Source organism: Gobio gobio, assembly GCF_949357685.1.
Source record: "Gobio gobio genome assembly, chromosome: 20".
NCBI classification, from domain to species: Eukaryota; Metazoa; Chordata; class Actinopteri; order Cypriniformes; family Gobionidae; genus Gobio; species Gobio gobio.
Window position 1 is genome coordinate 5,717,829 of NC_137113.1, and position 15,418 is coordinate 5,733,246.

Below are 15,418 nucleotides of genomic sequence, written 5' to 3' on the forward strand. Positions count from 1 at the left end.
GAAAATCATAAATCTTATCAGTGTCATTTCTGAAGGCCTTGCAACTATGAGTGATTTAGCAACATCACTTCAGAAATTATCTTATTTATAGAACGAGGTGAACTGATCAGTAAGGCCTTCATTTAAATTCATAACAACGTCATTTTTGAAATTGTTAGATGTATTTTGGCCATGGGAAATACAACCGACTAAATGCAAAATGATTTCGTCCCCTATTTTATGAGACAAAAAGGATGCTAAGAAATATTCAAGGATGCTGTGAGTGGTCGGCGGGTTATTATCATTAACTAAAACTATTAAAACATTTTTTAATAATGGAAATAAAGCTGAAATAAATTCAAATGATGAAAATGACGGAAATAAGTTTTAGTTGGAGCACTAAAATAACTGGAAATAAATAAAAAATAAAACTGAACTAAAATTAATTTTTAAAAAAACTAAATAGTAATATTTAAAAAAATACTAAAATTAAAATATTAATACAAAAATACTAAATAAATAATACTAACACTGGTCATTGCTATGCAGTTAATGTTTAAAAAAAATATATATATATTTATATTTGATCATAATTGTTGTTAATTACTGGCATAAGTGAAAAGAGACCAACTTTAAGTCACTGATATTCTGGTCTGTAGATATGGTTTCATACCCATATTTTATAACGATATTTATGGTTAGGACTTAGGAACAATGAACAATTAACTCAAAATATGAGAAATAGTAACATTAATAAGATAATAAGAATAAGAAATATAATAATATACACACACACACATCTATTATGTAAACAATAGCTTTATATATATATATTATATATATATATATATATATATATATATATATATATATATATATATATATATATATATATATATATATATATATATATATATATATATAAATAAATAAAAAAAGCATACCATAAGTTGAATGAGTTTTTAGTTTCGTTTGAAGGAGGGAAGAACATTCAGTCCCAGAGGAAAGTGTTTGAATGTCTGTGAGAACATCATAAAGGCCGGTGGGTTGAGCGATGTTGACATGATCTGATCTTCTCGATCTGCAGGCGAATGAGTACAGTCTCCCTGCATTAAACGCAGGCCTGGACGAAGTCAAGCCCAGTTTATCCTCCGGCACGACCTCTGACCTGGGCGCCAGCGTGTCACAGAGCTACACTGTAGGTAAGATCACCTGATCCACGTCACCAACCGCAGTGACCGCTTACACACTCACATTCAGCTCAAGTGACTAGTTAAAGGGGACCTATTATAACTTTCTTTAGTGTGTAATGTTTCTGTTTGAACATGAAGTTACTGAGTCTCTCTCTATATCAGTGTCACTGTTTCTGAACTCCACTGTAGCGTTGAGTTCTTCTGGGAACAAACCAAACAAGCCTGTAGCACTCCTCTCAGAAACTGAAGCCTCCGCGCCTCGATCGCGAAAACTAAACAAACTAAACAATCAAATTTCACTTCAAATATTTGTATCCCAAAGTTGGTTTAAGTCATTGTAGGCAATGATTTCATTTCAAGTGTTCGTTTTTGAAATAAGTTTAGTTATTTGCAGTGATGGGAATAAAGTCGTTATAGATAAACAGCGTTACTAACGGAATAATTTTTTTCAGTAACGAGTAATCAAACGAATGACTGTTTCTCCCGTTACAACGCCGTTAGCGTTACTGAGAATAAAATGCGGCGTTACTATAATTGAGCTCACTGAAGCGGTTTTCATCCGAACAGGCTCTCTGTCAGTCGGACCTGCAACGTTTTTTTTTCTCTGGTTGGTTGGTGGGAGACAAGGTTGAGGTTGATAGGTTCACACACATACACACACCCCTATGACACACACGTATATGCACAGTCACACACCAACGACCAGGAGGAGTCAGAGCGATGGCAAGTCCAACGTCTTCAAAGGTAGCTTTCGCAAACTGGAAGTATAAGCGCTACTTTTCCCTCATTGAGGTGAAAGGTAAGAATGTTTCTGTAACGTGCAACTTATGCCCAGGAAGAAAGAGTCTCTCCATGTCGGTGGCAAGTAATTCTAATCTAATGAAGCGCCTCACATCATCACATGCAGCCACAAAATTAATAGCTAAGAACCCAGGTGATAACATGAGCTCCACTACCAAAGAGGAAATTTGTACGGATAATATTTACACAATATTTACACTATAGTAGGTCTACTGATAATATTTACAATAATGTATTGAATTTGATAGGTGTCTCTCACATTGTCCCACATCAACATTGCAATAGTGTACATTAATGTACAATGTTTTATAATAATAATTTATTCTATTTAATGTGTAAAAATCATTCATTTAACATATTTAATATTGGGGGCATCCAAGTTATTTGATATATTTGAACATTTGAAAAAAAGTTGCTTTCCCTGGTAATGAGTTACTTTTATAATGATGTAACTCAGTTACTATTTGTAAGACGTAACTAGTAACTATAACTAATAACTTTTTTAAAGTAATGTGCCCAACACTGGTTATTTGATGCTATGAAAACGGGGGGTGTGACGTCATGATTGACAGCTGAGGTTGACGGCTTCTCTGAGTGAAGTTTTCACTAAGGCAGACTTTCTCCTAGATTTTTGGGAGGAGATTGGAGCTTTAGCTTTAATTTCTACATTTCCATTACTGTTTATTTCACACCGACATAATGAATTGTTCTTCATCGGTGAGAATGTGGGTGGGCTTTTGATATTGCGGCTCTACTTCCTGCTCTCTACTGCGCAGACTCGGAGCTGACATCTTGCGCAGATTTGGGGCCATGTTCGGAACTCCGGAGGCTTCAATTACTTCAGCGGAAGCGAAAGAAGTCGCGTCGTCCATATTTTTTTACGGCCTATGGAACAAACATGCCACAATATTCCTAATTTAAATAATTAATATGCAAAATAAAGGGGCGGGGACTGGTGTTGAAACTGGCGGTTATGGTAAGGGGCGGGACATTTCCGGAACACGCTCGAAGCACTTGACCAATCCCAACACACTGCTCCAGCTGACCAATCAGAGCACACTGTGCTTTTCAGAAGGAGGGGCTTCATAGAGATAGCAACTAAACAGAGCGTTACTGACAGACTGGGAAAAGAGGAGCTGCAACAATGTGCAACAAAGGTGTTTTTTGAATATTCAAGCATGAAAGCTTATTCTAGAAGACAAAAACAAAGCCAAGACTTTGAAAAAGAGAATAACATGTCCTCTCGAAGTTATGAAGAATACAAATTCTCACATTGTGGCCTTGTCATAACTAAATGTATTTAAAAGACTGAGATAAATTGGTTAATCTGAGGGTTTGTGCTCTGATTTGACTATGCTGGCCTTAATATTCCAAATGTATATAACTTGCTCCACTTCTGAAATGATTTTGCTAAGACCTATTGCTTAATGTTCACCAATAGTCAGCTATTTTAGGCAACTGTTGTCTGTCAGTGAAGCCTCTCTATGGTAACTTAATGCCAGTGTTTATATAATGCAATTATAATAATGCATTGAATATGCTTGGAAGTCAAATGCTGCTACTGTATATGTGTCAATCATGTTTTGTTTACATGCGTGTGTTAGAAGATTAGATGTGTAGTGATGTTGGTCTTATAACGGACACAATTAAACCAACTTCAGACTAACGCGCTGTTGCACAGAGGACGTTTGTTCCTTCACTGCTCTATCACAGCGCTGAGCTTCAAAACCATATCAAATATTAACATTTACATAAACAAATTCATCATTTGCTGATGGCAGACAGGGAACGTGGGGTATTTGTTTCTCTGTCTCTCTCTCTCTCGCTCGCTCGCTCGTGTGCTCTTGTTAATAATAAATGATGGGACGGTTAATTAAAACGTAGTGTGCTTGTTGTGCCAGTTATTAATATGAAATGTGTGAAGTTTACTGACAGTTTTACGATCGTCTTCAGGTCAAAGATAAATATACACCGCTTTTATTAAAATTCACATAATTACGTGGAAGCCATTATGGCCATTATTGTGTTTGTGTGTGATTGGCTGGTGACAGAGAGCAATAGAAAGAGAGAGAACGAACGAGAGAGAGAATGTGGGTTTGTAGTTGACAGACTTATTATCTGTTTCATGGCAGTTTCACAACGGATTTGTGTGTCGTTTGTATTAATCAGGTATGAATATAAACATGCTAATCTGTCATCATTTACTCATTACAATGAAAGTGAATGCGGATGAATGCCGTCAAGCTTAAAAAAGCACAACATTTCCGGTTGAACTAGCACTAAATATGAATGTATCCCTGTTTAATGCATGATAAACCTACCAAATATTCAGAAGCAAAACCAAAATATTTAAATGATTTCCAAACGGTTAGGCTGAGATCCAATGTTCAGATGAATAGTTTCTTTAACGGGAAAGAAACACAGATTACACTCATCCTTAAAATGTTTTCCAACCCCAATTAAAATGCCCACAGTTATTGATCTTGTTGATTTTATGCATGGAAATTTGCATAATCTATTAAAAATGAATGATTCATGAAGCAGTCTGTGCCAGAGGAGATGCGAGTTCTTGGTGAACTGTGAATACCTCACAGATAGACATCTTTTATGTCCTTGGCTTTTCCTATTAAAAACGAATCAATCAACCAACAAATTTATATATATATATATATTAGGTGGATTACCCTTTAAATAGCCTCGGCGCTAGATCTTGGAAAGCTCTGGTTCACACTGAACTTTGTCCAGTTATATGGGAAAAGCTGCTGGGAAATGCAATGAATTTGTCACCTTAAAAGAAGCAATAGTTTCTCTCCTGACACACTGGCTACCCGTGTCCGCACCTGAGGGCACCACGCTCCTAGTCACACAAATTAATGCTTATTCCATCTTCACAAAAAGCAAACTAACCTTTGAGCACACATTTGATAACAAACGACTTTCACCGTGCATCCAGGGAATTAGGGCAATTTGGCTCTCCAAACATCCTTTGCTTAGTTGTAATTAATTAGGGTGCCGTGTTTTTTGGCTGGTGATAAATTGCTGCATCCTGAATGCAGAAAATAGAGGTCAAACGTTTCCCGTAGCCTCGTTGTTGGAACATTAAGGTGTCCCTGTCGTGGCAAATTTAATACAGCTGTGTTGAGGCAAGTGTTTGCACTCAACCCTCTCCACTTCTTCAGATAATAATACTAAGGTCACCCTGATTTTCAGCATAGCGGTTTAGAAAATTCAATAGTCGTTGTGTGTTTCTTGTATGTTGACAGACGGTAAAGCTCAAGTGCAGCTGTGCAATTGTGCAGCAATTCTCAAGCCTGAAATATACTCACCTATGCAAACTAACACGTGAACGCTTGCCCAATGCATTGAAGCATGGCTCTCTTTTATATACTTCAAGTGCCCCATTATGCTTTTTGGGATATTACCTTTCATGCAGTGTGTAATAGAGCTGTTTGTGAATGTAAAAAAGCTCTGCAAAGTTTCAAAATCGAAAGTGCAGATAAATTTTTGTCTCACGAAAGAAAAAATTCTGATTCTGAACTGCCTGAAACAAGGCATCAGTAATTCCACTCTCATTTCCTGCTGAACCTACATATGTTTGTAATAGATTTGCATAATGGCAGTCTATGGTCTTCATTGGCTGCTGGCAAAGAACGTTTCCTTTGCCCCGCCCTCAAACACTGTAGTTGTATCTGAGACTGGAAGAGTTTGGTTTGTGTTGATCATGTTGAGAAGATGCTGTTTTCTGCTGCTAAAGTAAATACACTTTGATGCATTTGCAAAGGATGAGATTAATAATGTAAAACTGACACCATTGTTGACGTTCATATCACTGTGTATCAAGTGCTGAGGAAGAGCTGAAATTCTGATATGCTATATGCTATTCTGATATGATATGCTATCAGAGTAGAGTAGACCAATCACAACAGACTGGGCCATCTGACCAATCAGAGAAGAGTAGACCAATCACAACAGACTGGGCCATCTGACCAATCAGAGAAGAGTAGACCAATCACAACAGACTGGGCCATCTGACCAATCAGAGCAGAGTAGACCAATCACAACAGACTGGGCCATCTGACCAATCAGAGCAGAGTAGACCAATCACAACAGACTGGGCCATCTGACCAATCAGAGCAGAGTAGACCAATCACAACAGACTGGGCCATCTGACCAATCAGAGCAAAGTAGACCTCTCAGAAAGGAGGGGTTTAGAGAGAGAGAATCCCTTTGGATGCATGTAAACCTGTGGTGGGCGACTTCCAAAACAAAAATAGTGTAACGGGCACTTTAATATGCATTCTTTTGGCCGTAACAATACATGAATACACCATGTGGAAAGTTTAACCGCAACATTTGCTCAGCATATTTTCCTCAAACTGCTTCTCTGCCATAAAAGAGAAAGCATACAGTATAAGAAGACTTGCGCTGCATTATTGACATATTTCACAAGTTTTAATAAATCTCTGGAACTGAAACAAACACTCATCATTCAACACATCCTTCATTTCACCAAGACAGCAACATTAAATAAAATTGATTAATAATAATAATCCAGCCAATATAGTTAATCAGCCTAACTACCGTCGCTTTACGTAGATTTAATGAACTGTAGCTTAAAGGGATAGTTCACCCAAAAATGAAAATTAGCCCATGATTTACTCACCCTCAAGTCACCCTAGGTGTATATGACATTCTTCTTTCAGACTAATAAAATCTGAGTTATATTACAAAAGTCCAGGCTAATCCAAGCATTAGAATTGGATTTATAGTTGCTCTGTTTTTGAAGTCCATAAAAACTGCATCTGTCCATCAAATAACTGCTCCACGCGGCTCTGGGGTGTTAATAAAGGCCTTCTGAAGCGAATCGACGCGAAAAATATCCATATTTAAAACTTTATCAAGTAAACTTTCGGCCGACCGCCTTCCCTGTTCAATTTATGGAAAAATTGTTGAAAGTTCTTTGATGCACTTTTTATGGACTTCAAAAACAGAGCAACTATGAATCAAATTCTAATGCTTTTGGATTAGCCTGGACTTTTGTAATATAACTCAGATTGTATTTGTCTGAAAGAAGAATGTCATACACACCTAAGCTGACTTGAGGGTGAGTAAATCATGAGCTAATTTTCATTTCTGGGTGAACTATCCCTTTAAGTAGCATGAATTTCAGATTCTAGAGTAACAATATCCATTTTAATAAAAAAATGACGCTTTTGTTCAATCTCAAGTTCATTTTTAGCCTGCATGTTTTTTTTGGTCATTGGCAGCCGGTCTTGTCCACACAGGATTACACTCGCTGAGCTCTGATGGACACTGACCTGCTCATTAGAATTGAACCGTTGGCCAAGTTTCCCCCGGCGTCCCCAGTAAACCCTCCTTACTTGAACAAAAACATTAGTCTGTGAGGGGTGTCAGGCCTCAGCGCTCGGCTGGCTCCGGCTTTGCGTTGTTGGGTAGGACAGCCAAGCGTCAGTCCCAATTACTGCTCTGAATGTGGAGCTTCTCGGTGCTAAGAAGAGACATTGACTGTTTAGTGTGGAGGCCGGTATGGGCCGGTCGGTTTACATCTGTTCTCTGTTCTGACCTGGAAAGGACAAGAATAAATCCTTTGATAGACAATGTTTTTCTTTTCAGCAAATGTAGTTGATGAGCAAAAACGGATCCTGTTTTATTTGAATGTTTAAATTCAGCAAAATGCATTTGCAATCAATCGAGTGTCAGCTTGTTCATGGATGGAACAGCTAGTGAGTGTAAATGTGTTTGTGTGTGCAGGTCGGGATATGGCCAACACAACCTTACCTGGATATCCACCTCACGTCCCGCCCACCGGACAGGGCAGCTACCCGACGTCCACACTGGCTGGAATGGTTCCTGGTGAGTATCTTCAGATAAATAAATAAAAAAACATTTGGAAATCGAGAACTTTTTGATGTTCCACAACTGCTTAAAGGGTTATTTCACTGATTAGCATTAAGCTTTGTATCAGTAGAAACCCAGTAGTATATTCGAATGATCCCCGAGATGTCTGGAAAAAAGCCTCCGATGACGCAAATATCAACATTTTGCGTCATCGGAGGCTTTTTTGGCCAGAGGCTAGAGACTACAGCCAGTAGAAGGAGCTGTTCCGCATGTTTTCAACCTGCCCACAGGGGTGGGATCCCACTCACAGAATGTAAAATGAGCACGGCCGCACGGACATTCATAACGGAGCGGTGCTGAGCAAAGTGAGTGTTCTCAATGAATTCCTATGAAAGTTAAGCTTCCATAGGCATGAACTGAAAATGCGACAGACTGAACACACTTTGAATGAATGCCCGGGCGGCCGTGCTCATCTTAGTTTCGGTTTAGAATTAGCGCCAATTCGGGGTCGGGTTGCTTGAATTGTGGGTTCATTAGCCTATTATTCTTAATGAAAAACACAAAAACAAAACGGCACAATGACAAACTCAAAACAAATCTTCCGCGATCATATGGTCTGTCAGCTCCTCGCTCTCTTACCCCTTTTCCACCAAGGCAGTGCTAAAGCTAGATCGGAGCCAAAGCCTAGTTTCAAATCGGTTCTTTGTGTTTCCACACCCAAAGCCCCAGCTCCGAGCCAGGAAAAGTGGTTCTTAAGTAGCACCAAAACATTGCTGGGCTAGAACAGGGCTAAAAGTAAGAACGGATTACGTCAGGCGCTGGGGGCGGGGTCAACAAGGCCAACACAAACTGGAGATCCGCCATTGTTGAAATAGCAGCTAATGGAGCTAACAGCTGCTGCTCGTTTGTAATCTCCGTCTATACAAATGACGGCGAACTGCATGAATGCGTTGGATTCGCTGTGTTTTCGTTGTGTTTTGATGCCGATGTAGGATCGTAAAGCCATGTGAATCAATAGTAACGCAACGTTTGCATTGTTGATGGAAGGGTTGTTCGCAGCGGTGCTGTGCAGAGACCGATCGCCGTATGATGACGAGTCCAGCGAGAGCATATGACTCCTTATGCTTTTGATTCACTCATGCGTTTTTTTTATATCATACGTGGATCGGTCTGCGCAGCGCCGATGCATCTCGAACAAGCCTGGTATGTTTATGTTTCCCGCTGCCCAAGGTTGCCAGGTTTTCGCAACAAAACCCGCCCAATTGCTACTCAAAACAGGCCCAATCGCGTTTCAGGGGGGCTTCCCCGGTAAAAATCACATTTGGGGGTAAAATATGTGTTTTTTTGGCATGATTGTCTACTAATATTCACATTCCGGGGCTAAATATCACATAACTGCGGTCGCTTCAACGCGCAGACATGAAAAACAGCCCGCGGCAACAGTGCTGAAGTAGCCCAATTCCACGGGAACACCGCGGACTTGGCAACACTGCCGCTGCCTCGCTAGCGTAGCTGAGAAAGATGAGACGTATACAGTGACGTAAGACATGGCTCTGTTGTGGCTCTCAGCAGTGGAAAAGCAAACGGTTCTTAGAAGGCTCCTCAGTTGAACCAACTATGAACTGGGACTAGCTCTGGTCCTGAATTAGCTCTAGCACTGCCTTGGTGGAAAAGGGGTATCTGATGAATGAGATCTGACTCCTGCTGTGTTTGTGCTGTGACTCTCGTTCGACTCGTGCTGTATTGAACAGACACGTTCAGTTTTTCATTGTAGTGTCAGTTCTCTAACTGAGCTAAATTGTTTTATTACTATAACAATGAAAACGACGGTGGGGGCGGTGCCGCGGCGGGCAAGTGATACGGATTACCGGCATATCCGGGAACTTAACCGTTAATTTAGTCAACGTCCCTTTTTAGGGGAAAATAAACTAGACTTCCCATAGACTTCCATACAAAATAGCGGCACAAAACAACCTCCATACACAGCCGGCAGGCTTGAATAACTTAAGAAATCACTCAGATTAAACATGTCAAGTAATTATATGTCCAGCCTGCCTGCCAAGAGCGTGAAAGATACATCCACACACTTAATTTGGTCAATTTAAAAACATGTCCCTTCATTCACCCAGCGTCAAATTGGTGTAACAAGTGAATGATTTTACTTCGTATTTGCTAGTAGACATCTTTAAATGCATATATTTAAATGTATGTCTTTATATTTAGAGTACTGAGAGCACTTTTCTGTCCAGCCATAGTTAACTAGCCTGACTTAGCTTCCGATAGCATCATCCGTACTTCATGATTCAAAAACAAAGTTTAATCATTCACTGGCTTACCTGGTGACCCGATGAGGTACGAGTAAATGTCCGGGTAAGACACCTCTGGCCACTGGTGGGGTTGTTACAGCAATTTGACGGTGGGAGAATGAAGGGACATGTTTTTTAAATTGACCAAATGAAGCGTGTGGATGTATCTTTCACACTCTATGGCAGGAAGGGTGGACATATAATTACTTGACATGTTTAATATTGGTGATTTCTTAAGTTATTCAAGCCTGCCAGCTGTGTACGGACGTTGTTTTGTGCCGCTATTTTGTATTGAAGTCTATGGGAGTCTAGTTTATTTTCCCCTAAAAGTGGGCGTGAATCTGTTCAGAGACATTCTATGACGTTGCGCCGGTTGTGCGTATGTAACCGGTAGGCGTGGCTTGGGAGTGGCCTCGTAGGGCAGCGAAGCAAGTGCATTCTGGGAGTTGTTGTCTTTCATCCACATGAGCCAAAAATACATTTTCTGTTTTTTCTCGGTCTAGAAGGCACCAACTTCTAAAATAATTTCACATTTCTTCTACATAAATGACCCAATATAAATACACATTCATCTTTCCAGCGGTGAAGTATCCCTTTAAGATATTTTTTTTTACATGCACAGTACAAAAACAATTTAATTGAGTTTATATTTACCTTCAAATGCATTAAAAATATAAGTGAAATCATTATGATTCACCTTTGTAAAAAGCTTGTGCCATGAGATACTCAAACAAATACACTACCATTCAAGTTTGTACGATTTTATTTTATTTTAAAGTGATTAATACTTTTACTTGGCATAAAAATTATCAAAATAGACAGTAAAGACATTTATAATGTTACAAAGGATTTCTACTTCAAATAAATGAGTTCATTTGAACTTTCTATTCATCAAATATATTACCTGTTTTCTTTGGAAGCTTGTTTCCGCCATGGAATAAAACAATTTAAAAGATAATTGAAACTTTTTATCTCACAATTCTGACTTTTTTTCTCAGAATTGCAAGTTATAAAGTCAGAATTCTGAGGAAAAAAGTTGCAATTTCCTTTTAAAAAAAATTTATTCTGTGGCGGAAACAAGCTTCTATACATTTATGAGTTATAAAGTCCAATTCTGAGGGAAAAAATATATTATTATAACTCACAATTGCGACTTTCTTAGATTAAAAAGTCACAATTACCTTTTATTTTTGATCTGTGGCGGAAACAAGCTTTCATAGTTTTCAACATTGATAATAATCATAAATGTTTCTTCAGCAAAAAATCGTCGTATTAGGATCATCATGTGACACTGAAGACTGGAGTAATGATGCTGAAAATACAGCTTTGCATCACAGGAATAAATTATATTTTAAAATAAATTGTAATAGAAAAAGTTTTTTTAAATAGTTTTTTTTTTTTTGGCCAAATGAATGCATCCTTGGTGAGCAAAAGAGATTTCTATAAAAACATTTAAAAAAATCATAACAACCCCAAACTTTCATTAAACTGAAATACAATAACGTATTTTAAGTTTTAAAATGCACACTTCACTTTTAAAATCTCTACATTTGATGAAAGCTCAACTAGTAAAATATAATTTATGAACTGACCAGACACCAATAGCAATAAATGAAGTCGTGTGGTGTTTACAACAGCCTGCAGACATCCAGCATTTCACTGGTGTGTGAACGCAGGAAACCTTTCACTATTGACCATCACACCTCAATTGACGAAAGAATTAACTGGTCCAACAGACTTCCAGACGAAAGGGTTTTGTGATCACTGAGCTCAAACTAATTCGTAAAATGTGGTTCGATCTTGCATTATTTTTAGCAGCAGCAGCTCTCGGCAGACGTGTCCATTACACCTGCTGCTTCAGAGAGAGATTTACTGACAGCTCTCCATGCACCGCATATAAAAACACCTCTTTATTATCCCATAAACAAGAGAAACAATGTTGGACCAACACAAAGGCTCTGCCTTTCCTCCTGCACAAATTCCACAGTAGAGAAAGAAACTTTGGGGAGGAAAAGAGGGGCATAGCAGTGCACTCATTCAACAGGACACAATGGGTTTTAGACATTACGATGTGAGTGAGAATATATTTTGACATTTTCTGAACAAGTTTAAGGTCTTATCATAAACTTCCAAAGCAACAGCAAATGTGACTGGTGCATTATTTTAAAATGCCTGCATGTTTCCGTTTCAGGGAGTGAATTTTCAGGGAATCCCTACAGCCATCCGCAGTACACGACCTACAATGAAGCCTGGAGATTCAGCAACCCTGCAATACTGAGTGAGTCACCAGCCATCTGTCTCTTACAAAAATCTACCGCGGTAAACATAGCTACTGTCAAACTATCAGCGTTGATAGAATAAAATAATTGTGTTACTTTGTATCAGACAGCACTGTCACAACACAACACATCACATAACATGACATATAACAACATAACATATAACACACATGACATGACACAACACATAACACGACATAACATGGTATAACATAACATAACACTTAACATACGGCACAACATAACATAGCATGACATACCATAACACATTACATATAACATAACACATGACATGACATAACACATGCCATAACATGACATAACATAACATAACACACAACATAACATAGCATGACATACAATAACACATAACATTTAACATGACATGACATAACACATACCATAACATGACATAACATAACATAACACACGACATAACATAGCATGACATACAATAACACATAACATTTAACATGACATGACATAACACATACCATAACATGACATAACATAACACACGACATAACATAGCATGACATACAATAACACATAACATTTAACATGACATGACATAACACATACCATAACATGACATAACACAACACAACATAACAACATAACACACAGCATAACATAACATGACATGACATGACACGACACAACATGACAAAACATATAACATAACATAACATGACATAACACAACACATAACATTACAACATAACACGCAGCATAACATAACATGACACGACATGACATAACACGACACAGCATGACAAAACACATAACATAACATGACATAACAACACAACATGACAAAACACAACATAACATAACATGACATAACACAACACATAACATAACAACATAACACGCAGCATAACATGTCATGTCATGTCATGTTATGTTATGACACGACACAACATGACAAAACACATAACATAACATAACATGACATGACATAACACAACATGACATAGCGTAACAACACATAACATAACACGCAGCATAACATAACATGACATGACATAACACGACACAACACGACATAACACATACCATGACATAACACCACACGACACGACATAACACATACCATACCATAACATAACACATAACACAACATAACAACATAACACGCAGCGTAACATAACATGACATAACATGACATGACACAACATGACATAACATAGCACAACACGACATAACACATACCATAACATGACATAACACAACACATAACATAACAACATAACACGCAGCATAACATGACATGACATGACATAACATACCATAACACAACACATAACATAACAACATAACATGCAGCATAACATAACATGACACGACATGACATACCACATGACATGACACAACACAACATAACATACCATAACATGACATAACATAACACATAACGCACGACACAACATAACATAGCATGACATACCATAACACATAACATATAACATAACACATGACATGACATAACACATACCATAACATGAAATAACACAACACATAACATAACACGCAGCATAACATGACACGACACGACACAACACGACATGACACAACACATAACATAACATAACATAACATGCAGCATAACATGACATAACATGACATGACACAACATGACATAACGTAACACAACACATAACATAACAACATAACACGCAGCATAACATGACATAACATGACATAATATGACATAACACGACACAACACAACATGACACGACATGACATAACACATACCATAACATAACACATAACATAACAACATAACACGCAGCATAACATAACATGATACAACATGATATAACATAACACAACACAACACATGACATAACACATACCATAACATGACATAACATAACACATAACATAACACGCAGCGTAACATAACATGACATAACATGACACAATACAACATGACATAACACATACCATAACATGACATAACATAACACATAAAATGACATAACATAACACATGACATAACACAACACATAACATAACAACATAACATAACACACATCACATCACAAACAACACACAACATAGCATATAACAAAACAGTAATAAATAATATATACACAGACAAGTTTGGGAGCTTTGTTTGTTGCAATGAGATCCCATATGAATTTAACTATAATTGTAGTTATGAACTGGTTAACTGGTTATTTGTTTGTTAGAAATTAGTTAACAGTCCCAGCTGGATCTTATTGATTTTCCGGTCTAAATCTGCCACAGCTTTTTTTTTTTTTTGTGGTATTATGCAGTGAATATTCACTAATAATCATTGCGTAATTAATGTCAGTGCTGTAGCAATTAGCTGTGAATGTTTTAGTGCACAAGCTAAATATGTTGAACGCTTCCAAATATTAGCTGAAATTATTAATATACATGGGATATATTAGTGTAAACAACACTGTAAATACAAACAGCACTCATTTACGTGATCAGTTATATCTGATTGGGTTGTAATTCATGGATCATGCTATAGTTTATTATATGCAAAAATAAGACAAACTTGTAAGTTAGTGCGAAATGAAAAAAATTAATAAAATCATAGAAGGACTGGTCTACATTAAATCAGTACTGTACGATGCTTAAAGCAAATATGCAGTCATTTTCATGGTGTATTGAAATGGTACATTCCTTTCTTATTAACTTTCAGGTTCCCCCTATTATTATAGTGCATCCAGAGGCTCCGCCCCACCAACTGCTGCCACTGCCTATGACCGCCACTAGTTACCACGGAAACCAAATTAGGCGGCACGCCCATGGACTCGGACTTCATATTCTGCCAGTGTGAGCAGTGCAGCTGATTGGACAGAGTGGTTTCATGCGGTCACATGATGAAGAACAGACCAATCAGGAACAAAAACATCTCAACCACAATTCAGCCATTCACTCAAGCCTCAGCGGGCTTCTACACGAGATGAGGGAAAACTCATAAACATGAACAATAAATGTATATCTCACAGACTGAG

At 38.0% G+C, this 15,418-nt stretch overlaps 1 protein-coding gene across 1 annotated transcript in view; it reads left to right on the forward strand.

Annotated features, from left to right (window-relative positions):
* The window catches only part of pax2b (paired box 2b), a gene marked incomplete at both ends in the record, with an annotated part of 43,043 nt that extends 27,867 nt beyond the window's left edge, over positions 1-15,176 (forward strand). Inside the window, 4 exons of the mRNA XM_079846046.1 lie at positions 1,067-1,181; positions 7,719-7,847; positions 12,330-12,416; positions 15,103-15,176. Of these exons, the coding sequence (XP_079702172.1) occupies positions 1,067-1,181; positions 7,719-7,847; positions 12,330-12,416; positions 15,103-15,176 (405 nt within the window). The remainder of the gene's footprint in view (positions 1-1,066; positions 1,182-7,718; positions 7,848-12,329; positions 12,417-15,102) is intronic.
* Between the last annotated feature and the right edge of the window lie 242 nt (positions 15,177-15,418).